Source organism: Vanellus vanellus (assembly GCF_965231255.1).
Source record: "Vanellus vanellus genome assembly, chromosome: 6".
Taxonomy (NCBI): Eukaryota; Metazoa; Chordata; class Aves; order Charadriiformes; family Charadriidae; genus Vanellus; species Vanellus vanellus.
The window spans coordinates 56,662,304-56,678,662 of NC_138911.1; the positions used below are offsets into that span (position 1 = coordinate 56,662,304).

The 16,359-nt window shown below is 41.6% G+C and overlaps 1 protein-coding gene across 1 annotated transcript in view; it reads left to right on the forward strand.

The window, feature by feature from the left end:
• Nucleotides 1-16,359, forward strand: part of BRF1 (BRF1 general transcription factor IIIB subunit) — a 176,239-nt gene that overhangs the window by 44,170 nt on the left and 115,710 nt on the right. Inside the window, exon 3 of the mRNA XM_082485686.1 lies at nt 2,605-2,778. Coding sequence (XP_082341812.1) covers nt 2,605-2,778 — 174 coding nt within the window. The remainder of the gene's footprint in view (nt 1-2,604; nt 2,779-16,359) is intronic.

The following is a 16,359-nucleotide window of genomic DNA, read 5'->3' on the forward strand; positions in this document are numbered from 1 at the left end:
AGCTCAGTGGGGAAAACGGCTTATGAAAGAAATGAATTTCAATATCTTCCTCAATGTTATTTTTTTTTTCTCTTCTGGCATGTTCTTTGTTTCTGAAGTGCCCTCTGAGGTGTGGAGCCCTGTATGAGAGTGCAGTTCTTGGGAGAAGGATTACCTCGCAATGTAGACGGGCTGGAGGAGTGCTAGGAGAGAAGTCTCTCATTTGTCTGTTGCTTGCCTTGTTCTTACTCTACATCTCCAGCTCATTTGGGCTGTTTTCTGGTGTGTGCCCAGGACCACATCTGCTGCTGCCGTGGTGGTGGCATGGGAAGCTTCCTCATCACCTCTTCTTGCTTGGTGGCCTGCACCATCCTGGTCCTTTTGGAGCCAGGTGGGCCCTCCATACCAGTTCCACCATTAGCCCAAGAAGCATTCAGGAGTGCATGTGACTCTTCGTTGTCATTGGAACAACTGTTCTCTTTATGTTCTTACAAAAGCTTTACGTAAAAGCAAAATTCAGACAACACTTAACAAGAAACAATTTCAGCAGTTTTATTAGCTGCCTTTGTGACTTTGAGGACATTGCATTGGACCAGCTCACTTAAAGGGAATGCTGCACCCTTGCCGCTGCAGTGATTCCAGCGGGGATCTCTCTGCAGCCGAGGGAGAGGTACACGGGCTCTGTCATGTCTATTTTTGATTATGTTTGTTTTTTTAAAGGTTGCAAATCTGCATGTAGTGCCTAAAATCTCTGCAGACGACCATTCTTTGGGTCTTCATCCTGGCGGCGGTGCATGGCAAAATACAATCAGATAAAATAGGAAGCTTAGGTGATAGGAAGAGGTGGCTTTCCATAGCCTCGCAGGTCCATGCTGGCTGCTGGGGTGGATGTGCTCGGGGAGGGGTTGCTCAGGGGAGCTGCTCTGCTGCCACTGCAAAAAAGAGGTTTAGTACTTACGGCTAAGTGCATTTTATTTTTTTTTCCCTCACAGATTCTTTCTTAGGGACATAAAAGTCTTGATCCCGCTTCAGCATACAGCTTGTAGAGTGAGGAAGAAAAAAATCAGGGGAGAGTAAGTGCTAGTTAGTATCTTAGTTTTGGGAAGGTGTAGTATTTGTAGTTGAGGCTGGTGAGCGCCAGTCCAGGGCCTGCTGATGGCAGTGGAAAAAATTATTCACTTAATGGGCTTTGGATTACTCTTGAGTAGCTTATTGCACCCCCACCTCCTGTGGAAGGTGACGTATCCTTCCCCTGTCGTTACTTCTTCATCCAAATGTGTTACACCTGGTTGACCAACGTGCCTTAAAGGAGATCTCGTTGATGAGCATGCTAATTGCCACTTGTGCAGGAAGGAAAAGCTGTCGCTTTCTGGCAGCTCCTGTTTGGCTGGAGACTTGCTGACCCTGGCTGCATGTCTGGAGTCACTTTTTATTAAAGCTGAATTGAAGCAACGTCTTTGGCAGAAGGTTGTTTAGTGGTTAAGCGTTTTTACCGTGTTATTAGTGATGATGGTGTAGGGATTTATATAAAATTAAGATGTGCTGTCTGTGCAGGTGCTGGTGTTCTGGTGAGCATCATGTGGTCACCATCGCTTTCTGTGAGCGATGGTGGCTGAGGCGCCTGGTACATCGTACACCCTTCAGCAGAGCTACTCCTGACATCTCTGAAGGGAACAGACGAGTGTTTCCTGTAAATACACGTACTGGAAACATCTGCCCGGCACATTGAATTAAAGGCTTTTTCTTGATGTGCTGTCTGACCCCGTACGCCGAGGAACTTCAGTGCTCTGTTTTCCTCATGACTTCCCCCATCTTTTTCTTAAGCTGTCTTTTCGGCACACTCTTCCGAAGCTGGAGCTGTGAGGACGGACCGGACCTCATTTCCCGCATCTGTCCCAGCAGCTGTACTGCTTCCTGCCATGAATCATCTGAAACACTTTTTTTCTTTTTATTTAAAGGTGAAGGCACATTTGTTTTCCCAAAGCCACAACCTAATCTCGGCAGTCTGGCAGCCAAGCCTTAAATGAAGGCTTGGGTGCGAAAGTGTTCAGGGGAAGGAAGTGCTTCCCCATCGGTGGTGATGACGGGCAAGCCTGGAGCAGAGCCCCTTTCCTTGTGGGCTTTGGTTGTGGTCAGAGGAACTGCAAACTTCATCATTTCGGGCAGAGTTGCGGCAGAACGTCTCCTCTGTTTGCACGTCAATGTCAAAACACGCCATGACCTCCGGTTTTCAGAAGTTCATCGCTACAGCTAACCGAGTGCCAATTGTCGAATGATCTTTGGAGCAGAGGGCATAATCTTTTGCCTGAGAAGTATCAGCTATGTTTTGGATCCTCTCTGGGGCTGATGTTTGTAGCTTTGTTTTCCAGGGCTCATTGATTGCATGTATTTCAATTCTAGCAGTCTAAAACGAGGTGGTTTTTTGTCACGAGGAGCTGAGGGTTCCTGAAACTTGAGAGGTTATTGTATTTCACGCAGACATGAAATACAATATCTGCCCCCTCAGTGTTGTCTTAAAAAAAAAAAAACACAACACCCCCCCCAAAAAAAAAACCCCAAAACAATCCAAAAGCAATTAACTACGAAGTTGTTAAGCATTTTTTTTTTCCTTGTTAACTTTTCTAGGAAAGCGTCAGATTCACCACTTGGGAAACCAGCTTCAACTCAATCAACATTGTCTGGATACTGCCTTTAATTTTTTCAAGATGGCTGTGAGCAAACACCTAACCCGGGGGAGAAAGATGACCCATGTAATTGCTGCATGTCTCTACCTGGTGTGTAGGACAGAAGGAACTCCTCGTATCCTTTCACATTTAAAAAATAAAAATAAGTAAATAAAAGACATACTTTTAGCAAGTCAGCTGTCCCGGTTAGACCTTGTTTCAAAATAAGCAAAGGTAAGTGTTTAGGCACTAACTTTGTCACTATTCGTTTTATATAATGAAGTGAATGGGAGCTTTTACTGTGGTTCAGCTAAAATTTTTCCTTTTCTAAATGTACAATACCTACTATTTACAAGGAAGTATAAATGTCACTCTGCCTCCCCTCAATAACTCTAAATTTCTTCTTTCTCAACACTTTCTTATAGTATAAGATTGCACTTTTCCAGTGCTTTGCTAGGGATTACTTGTTTATGGTGTGGGTTTTTTGTTGTTGTTGTTTTGGTTTTTTATTAAAACAAATGAAAATTAACTCCAAGCCTCCTGTAGTGTCACCAATAAAAAGCAGATTAGAATTCCAGTGGATTTTCTAGTGGGAAGGACAGCGTCACTCCCATTTTAGTTTTGGGGAAAAGGCATTTGTTAAATTCTGAAATTTGTTCAAAGATCATACAAGGAATCGGTGGCTGGAGGTGGGACTGCACACAGGCCAGAGATGTAAGTGAGTAATCCTTGCCTCTAGAGCCATCCCTATTTTTGTCTTGTAGAATTTCATTAAAATTCATGCATGCTTTAAATACTGATGGCCAGCCAAAATTATTTGTTTTATATATTTTTACTTATTTTACATCGTGTTTCAGTTGCTGGAATTTGGAGTTTAGTATCAAACAATTTCTTCTGTTATTTTAGTTTGTTTCTACTTTAAAGCAGTATGTGTATGTCATCAGTATTCTGTTTGATTTGATGCTTTTTCTAGATTGCTGTTTTCATTCTATATTTTGGCAGTTGAACAGCTTAGCTTTCCTTTTACGACTGAAATGATTTTTTTTTTTTTTTTTTAGTTTCAGAAACTACATTCAGTATTCTAAAATTAGTGCTTTCTGATAGTGTTCTGGTCATTGCATTTGCATGTTTAAAAAAAATGTGGTTTTGCAGGAATAATGAAATTAAAAGGAAGGCTTGTCTATTACACTAGTCTCTTCTAATGTAGAATCTCCATGTGAACTTTGAACAGTATAACTCTATCATTACCATAAAGACAGTGTTGATTTAAAAACATTAACAATAATTTTTTATGCCCATATCACATTTTTAAAGTAATATATTTACAGTCTTTATTTGATACTACTGAATGATAGCCTAGCCATAATATGCAAATCCATTTTTCCTCACTGGTAGTGATAAACAGCATTCAAAGCAGTATGAGCTGTAATAGGCAAGTAGGTACATTGTAATTTAGCAGCCATCTGTGTAGCAAGTGTGGCTAACTTTTCTAGCAAACAAAAAAATCCTTTAATCCTTTGCTTGTTTATCATATCCTTCTTTAAAATATTTCAGCATGTGCAAAATATACTGATCTGGTTGACACTTCATAAATACCTAAATTAATTTTCCCACTTTTTTCATGAAATTGAAATAATATCCTGTGTGATATTTTACATAAAATACTAGGACCAGTGTATGAATAAGACTGCAAAGGTGGGCCCTGTCTTTCTATATCAATATCACAAAGTACTCCATCTTCATTTGCACTGTTGCTGTGCCACCTGGGAATCGAGAAGTGGTAGTGCATGACTGTATGGCTCAATTTTGTTATTGCTGATTTTTTAAAAAAAATAAAATCCATTAGATAAACTTAATTTTGTAGTTGATATTTAGAATTTAACTGTGTTACTTTGGGAGTGAGTTCAGCTTCTGTCTGTGTTCTGCTGTTTGGGGGTTTGTTTTGTTTTTTAGTATTTTAAAATCCGGTGTAGTTTGAAAAACAAACCTCAAATAAATTATGGATTCTGAACATTGAAATATAAGTTCCTTTTCCGGTATTTTATCCTTTCATTAGAAACTTGAAAACCTGAGAGCCACGGGTGCATGTTGCTGACCTTTGAAATGAAAATACATTCAAACCTCTATAGTTTAATTATGATGATCATTATCAGCACGTTTTATTTGTTTCCAGGCTAGATCTGGCAATATAGAAATGTGCTACAGGAGGCAGGTGTGTCCAGGGCCTTTGGTCCAGAGAGACCAAGAGCAGATGCAGAGGATGGCCATGTGACAAGACGCTTTAGCAAGGATGAAGGTGCACGTTCAGGGTAATAATCTTGCAGTTGGCTTTGGTCTTCTGGAGAAGCCAGCAGAGGATGGCATGCAAAGAGGAGAAATATTGTGTACAGAGGACCTACAGGATTGGCAACGCTTCAAGATTTATATAAACCTGCTAAGTAAATTTACTGAGTTTAAAATGTTCATTATCTTTGTCTTGGTTATAGAACCCTTATGAAGAAATTTGGGGAGAAATTTAGAAAAGGAAATTCGGTGAACGTATTTTAGAGGAACGTAGTGATGGGCGGCAGCATGGTCAAAGCTCAGAGACGGCACCTTGGTTTTGGGTGGTCCAAATGAACCAGTGGAGTGACTTGGGAGCTGTAGAGGGCAAGAGATATTAGCTGGGTACAGATTAGTCTCTGGAATAGAAGACAGCATATTTCTTAAAAAATATTATGGTAGAAGGACCAAAGTATGTATGTGGCCTGGGGAGGTACAGTGGGAGGTAGTCACGAGCTGAAGTGGCAAGAAATGTTGTGGCAGAACCAAAGGAGTGGGAAGTGTTCGGAGAGGGAAAGCAGGATTTAATTGTGTCTGCATGGAGTTCAGTTTGAGGGAGTGGAATGTATTTATCTGACATGGGTATCTGCTTATTCTTTTTTCATAATGTACGTGTCGCCAGCCTGCCTCTGTGAAAATGTGAGGAAAATTATAGCCGAGTCTTACTGGTGCAGGCTGAGTTATGCCTGAATAAACCTCAGCCTGAAATAGGAAAACATTATGTTCTCCTTGGTTCTTATGCATTGTTTAATTAATGCAAAAATGCAAAATATTCCAGTAGCACAATTTTTTTAATCTGAAAAAATAGTTCTAGAACTTAAAGAGAACATAAAAGTTTATTTATCTGAAGTGCAGCTTTTATTTATAGTTCTTTAGAAAGTTTAATATGTTGTTTGAGATCCGAATTGATTTTACATCAGTTTATAGTTTTTATTAGCCTATTTGACACAAAGCCCCACAATGCAGCAACTTTGACATAGCTTTTCATTTACCTTGTTTATATTACTTGTCAGCATTAATGCTTTAAAGGGAAGATAGCTTACTAGCTATTAGCTGAATTTGGGAGGTCTTTCATCCTTTTGATGAGGTACCTATAAAAACTTTATTTTGTTATTCTCTTTATAAAATGTGTCTATGTTATCAGTGTCAGAAGTAAAGGTATAATGCAAAAAAGACATCTGAAGGAGGTAGTGATTTTTAAATCCTCAGGTTTGGAACCGGTTGTCCTCATCCTGGGGGCTGAGCGATGCTGAGCGTTTCCAGTGACATCTGACTTCAGCTGGCACTGCCAGCGCTCCGGGCATTTCTGACTCTGGCTCTTAATTTGTTTCTTGGAATAGTAACAGTCCTCAGTTGTTTCTCTTTAATGTTTTGAACAGCTTTTCCCCCCCTACATACGCCTGAATGGAAACAAAGGGCTCTTTAGCTGGTCCTGCGGTTTCTAAAAGAGAGAACTTGGGAAGAGCCGGGCAGGGTGTCTGAGTGACTTATGGGCTCGGCTGTAACCTGTGGCTGCCACAGGGTCACCCGGGAACAATGAGAGCCTGGCCAGGATTTTCCAGGTGGGATATCAGTTTGCTTTAATCAAGGAACATTTCATTCTGTTTGTAATCCTTTCTACTGTACACAACTGTCAGAAAAACTGTACAAGTGTCCACTATTTTGTTTGTAATATTTTCCAATGCTACCACCTGGGGTTTTTTTTTACAGCAACATTTTACATAGTGTATGTCTCTTATCCCCCACACGCGACTTTTTTATTTTATTTATTTATACTTTTCCTTTGAAGCTCTCTGGAAAATGCATCCTTAGTTGTAAGCCAAATCCTGTCTTGTTGGAGCATAGTAAATAAAAGCTTTTCCACATGAGAAGACTCCTCGCAAAGTTTCCTCACCAGCTATCTTGTGTAAATATCCCTGAGTTTGCCTCTGGAGGTAAATTTGAGGCAGGTTTTTCCCGCTCCTGTAAAGCTGATCAGTCTTGATGCCGAGGGGCTTGCTGAGCCCTTCCCACAGCCCCGGGAGCCCAGGCGGCCTCCTGAGATTGAGGTTGCCCAAGTTATTCAGGTGGTCTTCAGCAGCTTTGTGTGTAGTCAGAGGAAAAAGGTGGGGTCCTCCTGGGGTCGGTCCAAGACAGCCAAGTGAGGCATCTCTTCTGGTTGTTTGCAGAAGAACCTTTCGGCTAAACGTCTAAGAAAAATAAATTTGAGCACTGGGAGTAGAAGGCTGACAGGAGAAAGTTTGGTCCCTTGGTATCTTCATGTGTAAATTTGCACTGGGTGGGAAAGCATAAGGCACTCTTCCTCCCCTGCTTCCTCTGCCCTGTGAACCTCCCTTTTGTTTGAGGGCAGATCACAAAGGCGTTGCAAGATCCCAGCAGGCAAGAAGGATTTGGGGGAGAAAAAAAAAAGGGCATCTCCTTGCTGAATGGGGCAGTGCTTTGTTATTTCCTATTTGTCTGCAGTACTTGTACTTTATTGCCAAGCTATTTGAATGTCTCCTGGTTTAATGTGTTTATTTTCATGTCACAGTAAGGGAAGTTGAGAGTATTTATCTTCATTTCCAGGTGCAGAACTGAGGCTAAGTGACACAGTCAAAGTTACCCAGAAAAGCTGTGATGGAGTGAGGAATCGGTCTCTTTAATCCTAGATTAGGCATCAGCTACTGAGCCTTTCTGCCTTGTTAGTCTTTGCAAGAGAAGTTCAGCTAATTTCCTTTCGAGCATTAGCAGGCTCTGTTGGCTTCCATACTGTCCTGGGAAGCTTCGTATAACCTCGCCATGAGAGCCTTTGATGGATACATTCTTTGTTTCCCTACCAACACTTCAAGGTCTATCTTTGCAAGGGAAAGGGCAAGACTTCCTTTTTTCTTAGAAATGAAAAATTATATCTCCAGCAATCTTTTGACCTCTACTAAAACTTCCTGGAGCCAGCGGGCCCTAGTGTTCCCAATTAAAAAGTTAACTTTTGAAATTAGGCTTTAATCAACAAAATTTTAGAGCTGTAGTTGGAGAAGTTAATAAAACCAGTTTCTATTTCTCTTTGGTTAAGGACTTTCTTTTTAGTAACTGACCTTTTACTTCTGATTAAATACAGTTGCATTCAAAATGTGTTTTGTTCAAGTGTTGAGTGTGTCAAGGACATAAGAACTTAAAAATGGATTTTAAATTGCACAGTTAAAAGTACATATAATATTTACAAAAGCAATTTACTTCTTTCATTTCACTACAGGGGGGTGTGTGTGTGTATGTGTGTGTGTGGTAAAGGACACCAAGATCTTACTTCATAGCAAGTTGAGTGGTATAGAATATTTTCAGTTGGAAGGGACCTACAATGATGATCTAGTCCAACTGCCTGACCAATTCAGGGCTGACCAAAAGTTAAAACATGTTATTAAGGGCATTGTCCGAATGCCTCTTAAACACGGACAGGCTTGGGACATCAGCCACCTCTCTAGGAAGCCTCTTCCAGTGTTAGACCACACTCTTGGTAAATAAGTGCTTCCTAATGAAGCATTTGCTTGGACTTGAAGTCTTGGAAAAGCCTCGTCCACTTCATTTCAACGTTAAGCTTTAAAATTGGTATGCTTTTGGGTTGATGGATTTTTAGCTGGGAGAGTTTCAATCTATTAATAAAAAATTGCTGTCTTAAATAGGGTGTGACTAATGTTGCCCCATGTTATTTGCATCTATTTCCAAATAGTACATGTGTTTGGTAATGCTTGGCTTGTGTGATCATTCCTATTTGGTACCACAGGAGAAAATGCTGGAGATGTGGGGAGGAGGGCAGCCCGGGGCAGCAATAGAAATTTAATTTCTGCACCTTAATTTCTCCTTGTCACCCTCTCCTTCAGCCAGGGTTGGGACTGCTGGATTTCAAAAGCAGGGCTCATGACCTGGAGCCAGCATATCCAGTCTCCTTTTCCATGGAGCGAAGGAGAATCATTTGATTTTTCACTCCCAGTACTGCCTCATGCTTTTTTGCTGTATAAAGAGATATGTATAAAGCAAGTATGTTGCTGAGAGAATGAAGTGTTCCGTGTTTCCTGTTGGTGGGAAAGTAAAATTTTCCTCTGCATGTGCTCCTTGACGTTTTGTGCTCCGTTGTGTGGCTCCGTTGTCTTCCCCGCTGCATCCCCTTACGGCAAGGGCTGCTCCTGGCTGCTGCCCTGTGCTCGGGGCCGGGCGGCAGTGGGGCAGCGAGGCAGGAGGAGTCGGGGCTCTGTCACTCTCGGGTATCTTGCCTGGCCTCCGGCTGTATTGCAGAAGATCCTGTGTTTCCCTAGGTCCCGTGTCGTATCTCCAGTCCCCTATGGATGTCTTTGTAGCATCTGAAGTGGTGCTGGGTACTTGAGTTGTTCCACATGTGATCTGCAGTGTCTTTTAAAGAGAATTCCTTCTTGACAGGAAAATAACCTGAAGCCTTTCGAACTGGTTGTATGGCCCTGCACCTGGGGGACAGGGCTGGGGAGGTGGTTAGTGGCCCTCAGGTTCTCATCTCGTCCCTTGCGGGGGGGGAAAGCCATAAACCTTATTTGTGCATGACTCAGATGTGGCAGGAAAATAGTGAGTGTGATTGCTGACTAGCGTTATCCTGCAGGGAGCCCTGTTGCTGAAAGTCATCGAAGCTTTCCGCAGGGAGACCGCAGTGTTAATGTGGAGATTCTGTACGTGGGTGACTTTCTTTGTTCCTTTAAGATTTTGAAAATAGAAAAGGGGAAGGGAACTTTACATTGTGGTGTGTGTCAGCTCAACATCTTACTGTTTAAATCCTTGTGCTAAATGCCCATTATGGATGCTGCAGGGAGGGAGGGGAAAAGCTGCTGTAAGTGCAGTAGTGATAATTGACCCACTTAAGAGCGCTGCTCTAATTTTGCATGTTACAGCATCCTGGAAATTCAGATAAGAATGTTGATCTCTCCAGCTAATAGGATTTCTAAATATATCATCCAAAAGAAGCAGGAGGACTGTAATTTTGTGTGTGTGTGTGTTCAGGCTAATGTTTTGTTTAAAAATTGCACACTCTGAAAATCTGCTTTTCTGTTAACTTGTTACTAACTCAGGATAAACCAATATTTGACCTCCGGTGCTGGCAAGGGGAGGCCTGATCCTGCCCCACTGAATTGGCTGGCGAAGTGCTCACCAGCTTTTGTGTAGAGGAGTGACCAACTTTTTTCCCCTCAGGATGTTGGTACCCAGCAGGTGGCTCAAATTGTCAACTTTTCCGTAATGCGGCATTAAACAAAGTATCTTCAGAGATAGAGGGGGGGACAGGGTCACAAGATGGCCTATCAAGATTACAGATTTTTGGCTGGTTTTGATAGCTTTGGTTTTTTTTCCTCGTTTAAGGGAAATTTTGAACCGTAAAGGTCAAAATAATCCTCTTCTGACTGCAGAAATAGCTTTTTGCTTTACAGAGCGGAGTATTTCAAGCCTCTCTCTAGGCAGTTCTCCCTCAAAGTGTGTTGATAGATACGACTGCTGGAAACCACGGGGTTTGTGCTCGGTAGAGCTCTTGCACCTAGATTCTTTTGGTGTGGGAGATCCTTTGCCCTTGCCCATCGTACCTTTCTGTGTTGGGACAAAACCATTCACCACGGTCCTCCTTTGAAAGGAAAGGACAGGCGTTACTCTGTAGGTTTCTGGATTAGGTCTGCTGAAGCCTTTGTTGCTGTGGGCTTGAATTCCACTGTAGGCAGGTAGAAGAAGTGTTTATCATTTGGCAGTCCTGCGCTCCGTCACCATGTCGGGCCTTGTGTAACACAGGAATACGTAAAGCAGAATCATCTGAGCCAGATTTTTAATGCACGTAATAGTGGTCTGTTATTGCATGCATAAAATTAATAAAATGCGTTGCATGGTATGTCCTCTTAGTAATTAATTTCCAGTTTGGGGTTCCAGAACTGATGAGACATTCTCGTGGTAAAGGTGAAACAAGGAAAGAAACAGAAGGAAGGAACAGGAGTACTACCAAGGCGTCAGTAATACTGGAGTAAAAATCCGAGGGGCAGCCCCTGGCAGCGGCACTGAGAGGCGGTGATGCTTTGAAACATGGTGGCAGCGACATGGGAACTAATGAGGGGAACGAAGGCAGGATGAGTTCTGGGTGATGGATGAGGGGAGGGAAATGTTGTGGCAGAGAGGCCTCCTTCCAGTGAAATAAATACAAAGGAGGGACGATAAGGAAGGGGATCACACCTCTGATGTCTTTGACCTTCAGTGATCCTTGCATGCTTGTGAAAATAAATATTTAACAATCTTCTTAAAGCTTGTTTAAAAGAGGAAATGGTTAAGTTGGCTCTCTGCTTAATTCAGAAGTTTATCGCTGCATCTGAGTTTTGGTGCTTATGTCAGCAAAACCAGCATTATAACTAGGTGGTGGTGCGACCTGATGGGAGCTAATATGTTGCAAACACCAGCTAAATAAAAAACAGTGTGGTACAGCCGGTCATTGTGTAGCACATTCTTGCTTTTGTCAGAGGATATGCTGGATGTGGTGTGGGATGTGGAGGAGACGCTTCCCCTTCCTTCCCTGCTTGCCCACTACCCTTAAGAATAGAATAAAAACAAAAAGGAAAAAAAAGAAGGAAAAAAAGTGTTACCTGATGCTTTGTTTAATTAAATCCTCGTAGCAGTTGTGATCATTTAGGCTTGATGTTTTTGATCCGGTCACTGAAAAATATTCCTGGTTGTAGCCATCACTAATGTTTTCTGCGTTTTAAGTCAATTAGAAAACTAAACGCTCTCCTTCATTAAAATAATTTTGAAGATTGTGTATTTGCATTTTAATGCAGTATGAAAGATTCCTTAGAAGACAAATTCATATTATTAAATAGTTTAATTAAGAACAGTAATGCAAAATAGGATGAATAAAAGCCGTTGTGTTGAGACCTATAAGCGCTTCTGTGCTTGCTATCTGCAAATATTATTTTAGCTTGAGGTATTGTAAAACTGTGTACACTTTCATCATATTCTTAAGTCTGATGCAGCTTTTTTTGTCTTGCACTTTTTGATGTTAGAAGAACAAAGTGAAGGTATATCAGAGAAACAGTATTACCTTTCAAATTTGTTTTGGAAAAACAGGCTTCATTCTCATACCTGTCCTGTCCTCATATCTTGAAAGTGGTCTTGATAATGATTTCTTACATCCTAATAAAGTATAAGCCTTTTCAAAATTGGTAAAAGGTGTTCTCAAGAGCTGTCTTATTTCTTCAGATGTTTGTCACTAAGATTTTGTTTGCATGACATAGTCTTCATATGCAAACTTCACACTGGAAATGCTTCTCTATGAAAGATTTTTAGCATTTTGTAATCTCGTGCCAAGTTAAATTGTGAGCTGAGCCTTTTCTAACCTTTTCACTGTTAGCCTGCCTTTATGGCAAGTCCGTGTCCTTCCTCGAAGGCAAAAGAAAACATCTTTTAAGTTCAACTGCCAGACTGGCTCAGTATTGTTGTAAGTACGAATGATGTAATACTCAATCACATGGTGGTATGTCTGCTATTTTCCCCCCTTTGAGGGAGAGAATAGTCTTTCCATCTTATCCAGTTTCAGCAGTTTGGGAAAAGAGCAGTCTTAAATGAGACCCGAAACAACCAAAATCTTGATTTCTTCCAGAGCTCTGCTTTTGAAGCCAAATGTTCTCCATGCCTTTTTATTTTGACTTGCTAATTGGAAATAAGATGTTGACGATAACGTGTGCTTTGAAGCTTGTATATTGTGTATTTTATTTAGATTTAATCCTTTAAACATTTGACAATAAAACATAAATTGCGGAGCTCTCATCTTTAGATCAGCTGTAAGTGAATCATTTAAGTTTTCAACATCCTTCCAGTTTGGGAGAAATACAGTCGTTTCAGTGATGTTTTGACTGCATGTGTTGGTAAAGTGCTGTGAGATTTGCTAATCAGTATTTTTAAATGGAGACATATAACTGTTTCCTCAATGAAGGAGCAGCTTGTCTGCCAAAAATAAAGTCTTAGCTTATGCCTTGACAGGGAGTAGAAATCAGAGTGCTCTTCAGATTCCTTTTGTATCGGTAAGCAGGGAGGAATGGTGAACAGTATATTTTATGTCATCATATATGAACTAATCATGATGGAAAGCAAATTTTGAAAGAGAGTAAATGTAGAGACTTAAAAAAACACTTTGTGTGGACAAAAAGTTATGTCTAACTTATAACATGCTATAATCTTTTTACTATGAAGAGAATGTTGTGCAGTAAAAATGCGTACTCAGCAATATGACATGTACTAACTGAAATGTGAAAGCCTTTATTACCTAATAACTAGAACTCCAAACGTTGCCCCTGTCTTATTGTCATTAGAATTTCTCACTTTATCTGTTTTACAGTATTTCTTCTTCTGTAATTGGTCCTTTTAATTTTTTATTGTGCTTGTAGAGAGCCTTTTGGCCTTGCGGTTTCCAAGGGGAAACAAAGTTGTTATTGTCATTTCAGGTACTGTAATGTGTGGCACAATTCTAGGACAAACAAAAAGCTGGTGTTTCAAGTTCAACTGCAGCAAATTTGAGAGGTTACCTGAACTTGCTAGTTTCTGAGAAAGCACCACTGTGTCCTTGCTTTGCAACGACTTTGTCCCCTTCTAGCTAACTTGCATTAAAAATACACTTCCCCCCCCTCCCTGATGAAGCCATGGCTTCAGAGTAATTAAGCTCTCCCTATTCAGCTCCGAAGTTTGTGAGATTATAGATGCTTTTATGTGACTTTTCCTGTTGGGCAAAATAGCTGGGCTGTTTGAATTGAGAATATTTCTTTTGAAATTTGCCATTGAAATCACTAGTGGACAATCCTTGGTCTCCAGGGAAATGAGCAAAGAAATGTAAACTAATTGTAAGTCGTTACTGAGGAAGTCTTTTAAAGAAACATCTGGAGGTATCCGCTGTTGCGTCTCAGTTGGTACCTGAAATCAAAGAATGCTCTATTCTCTACTTATCTGGAGTTGAAAGTTGGGTTTTCCCACGTGAGTGCTGTTAACTTCTGCAGAATCTAAGTTGAATTTTCTTTTCTATATGAAAATTTCTGGTCCTTAAAGGATCAGTCTTCTAGAGAATGCAACAGATGGACTGCATTTGTGCTGCTGTCTCTGAGGGACTCCCAAATCACTGCATTCTTGTCACATCTGGACGACCCAGTTCATTGCCAATAATTATTTCCACCACATATTCAGATTATAGTTTTTCAGTTGAAAAATATTTTTGTCAACATTCAGTTTAACTTTTATTATCTTCCACCTAGACTCTAAGCTCTTACTGTGACAGAGGAAAGCAACTCCAGCATTGGTTGCTACTGTATTCATTCCTCAGTCTTTGAACTGGTGGCTTTAGTGTCTCAGCTGTTTCTCATAGTCATTCAGTGATGAAACAAGAGAACGCCCCAGTCCTTGGTTTTTGCTGATAATGTTGGCAGCCCTCCCGGCAGAGCTGTAAACTGGTCACTTTCCTGTTACAACTGGAGAACTTGGGAGCACAATCAGAAGCCAAGAATGTTGGCTGAGAGGTAGTATCCAGAACGTGAGGACAGCATCAGAAAAAGAAGCTGAAAAAAAGTAGCTTGACAGAAGTGTTTCATCACGACAGTCCTTCCTACTGACAGGTTCTAGGATGGGAGGAAAGAGAATACAGAGCATTTTCCACCAGCTCTCCAGCAGTCAGAGAAGGTGTGTTACATACAAGGAAATGTTTATATAGACAATATATCTGAAGGTGATGAAATATGGAAGAGACAATCCAGAAAGCCTGTGTCCTGTGTAGGATTGTAGAATAATTTAGATTGGAAGTGGCCTCTGGAAGTCATCTCTCCAATTCCCTGCTTACATCCTCAGTAGGTTGCTGAAGCCCTACTCTGGTTGAGTGTTGGTTGTCTCTAGCAGCGGACGTGTCATATTCTCTCTGGGCACCCTATTGCAGTGTTCTATTACCTTCATGGCAAAGATTTTTTTCCTAATATCTAATGAGATTTCCTCGTGCTGCAACTTGCATCTGTTGTCTTTCGTTCTGTCTCTGTGTGTCTGAGAAGAATTTGGCTCCATATTCTCTATACCCACCTCACCGGGTAGTTAAGACAGCGTCAGATCTCCTCTAAAGCCTTATCTTCTCCCGCTGAACAAGCCCATCTCTCAGCTTTTCCTCACATGCTCCAGCCCTCAGCCATCTCAGTGGCCCCCCACTGTAGTCACTCCAGAGTACTTAAGAACCTGGACCTGAACATGGCTCTCCAGGTGCAGCCTCATAAGTACTGAATAGAGGAGAATAACCACTTCCCTCAACTGCTGGCAGCACTTTTGTGAATACAGCTCGGTATGTGTTTGGTCTTTCTTGATGCAAGAGCACACTGCTGACTCCTGCTCAACTTGTCCATGAGGACCTTCAGCTCCTTTTGTGCAGGCTGTTTCTTAGCTGGTCGGTCCCAGCCTGTACTGTAGCAAGGGGTTTATTCTGTCTCAGGTGTGAGATTTTTCAAGAAGTTCAAAGACAGATGCGGCTCCTGTCAGCCCGGTTCTCCAACTTGCTAAGATCCCTCTGAATGGCAGCCCCACCGTCTGATGTATTGACTGCTCCCCCAGCTTGGTGTCCTCTGCATACTTGCCTAGGGTGCCTTCTGCCTTGCTGTCTCATTGCTGATCAAGACAGCGTTGCCCCTGAGGAATCCCTGTAGTACCTGTCTGCTAGTTGGACTTTGTACTATTAATCACAGCCCTTCAAACTTTGCAATCCAGCCAATTCTGTGCTTACATTCTAGGCCAGCTAGCCAAACCATGATGTCTCAATGATTTGGCTTTAAAAACCATGGCAGACCGTGTGTTCAGCTTTGCTGAAGTCAAGGTGAGCAGCATCCACCGCAGTGCCAGTTTCCCCTGAGCCTGTGTCTGTTAGGGTGCCATGTAAAACAGATGGGTAGGTGACACTTTACTCAGGGGTGCAGCTGAACTGTCTTTCCACTCGGCAGTTTCGGTGTTTGGCCAGTGCTCTGTATGGAGAATTTCTCTTTGCTCAGAGTCCAGAGCGATATGTCTTCTGACGACGCAAGACACAAAACCAATGCAAGAACAGGTGCTCTTTATAATTTTTTTTTAAATTTTTTTTAGAGCTGGTGGCTAAAGCCTCTTTCTGACTGTCAGAAAATGCAGATTTGCTTCCTTAAGGTGAGTTAAAAACCGAGAGGGTAGTCAGGGCCGAACCCTGCCTGTTCTCCTTTTGAATCTGTTGTTGCTGTGCAATCTGAAACACAAGAATTGTGGGGCCGGGAAAAGAGCAAACGAGCAGAAGCTTTTCAGGTGAATGGCCAGGCTTTGAGAGGGTGTATACCTGGTTCAGCTTCTTTCTCTCAGGTTATTTCTGTGTGCTTCTTTATTGTTTTGGGTTTTTTTTTACTGATGTATT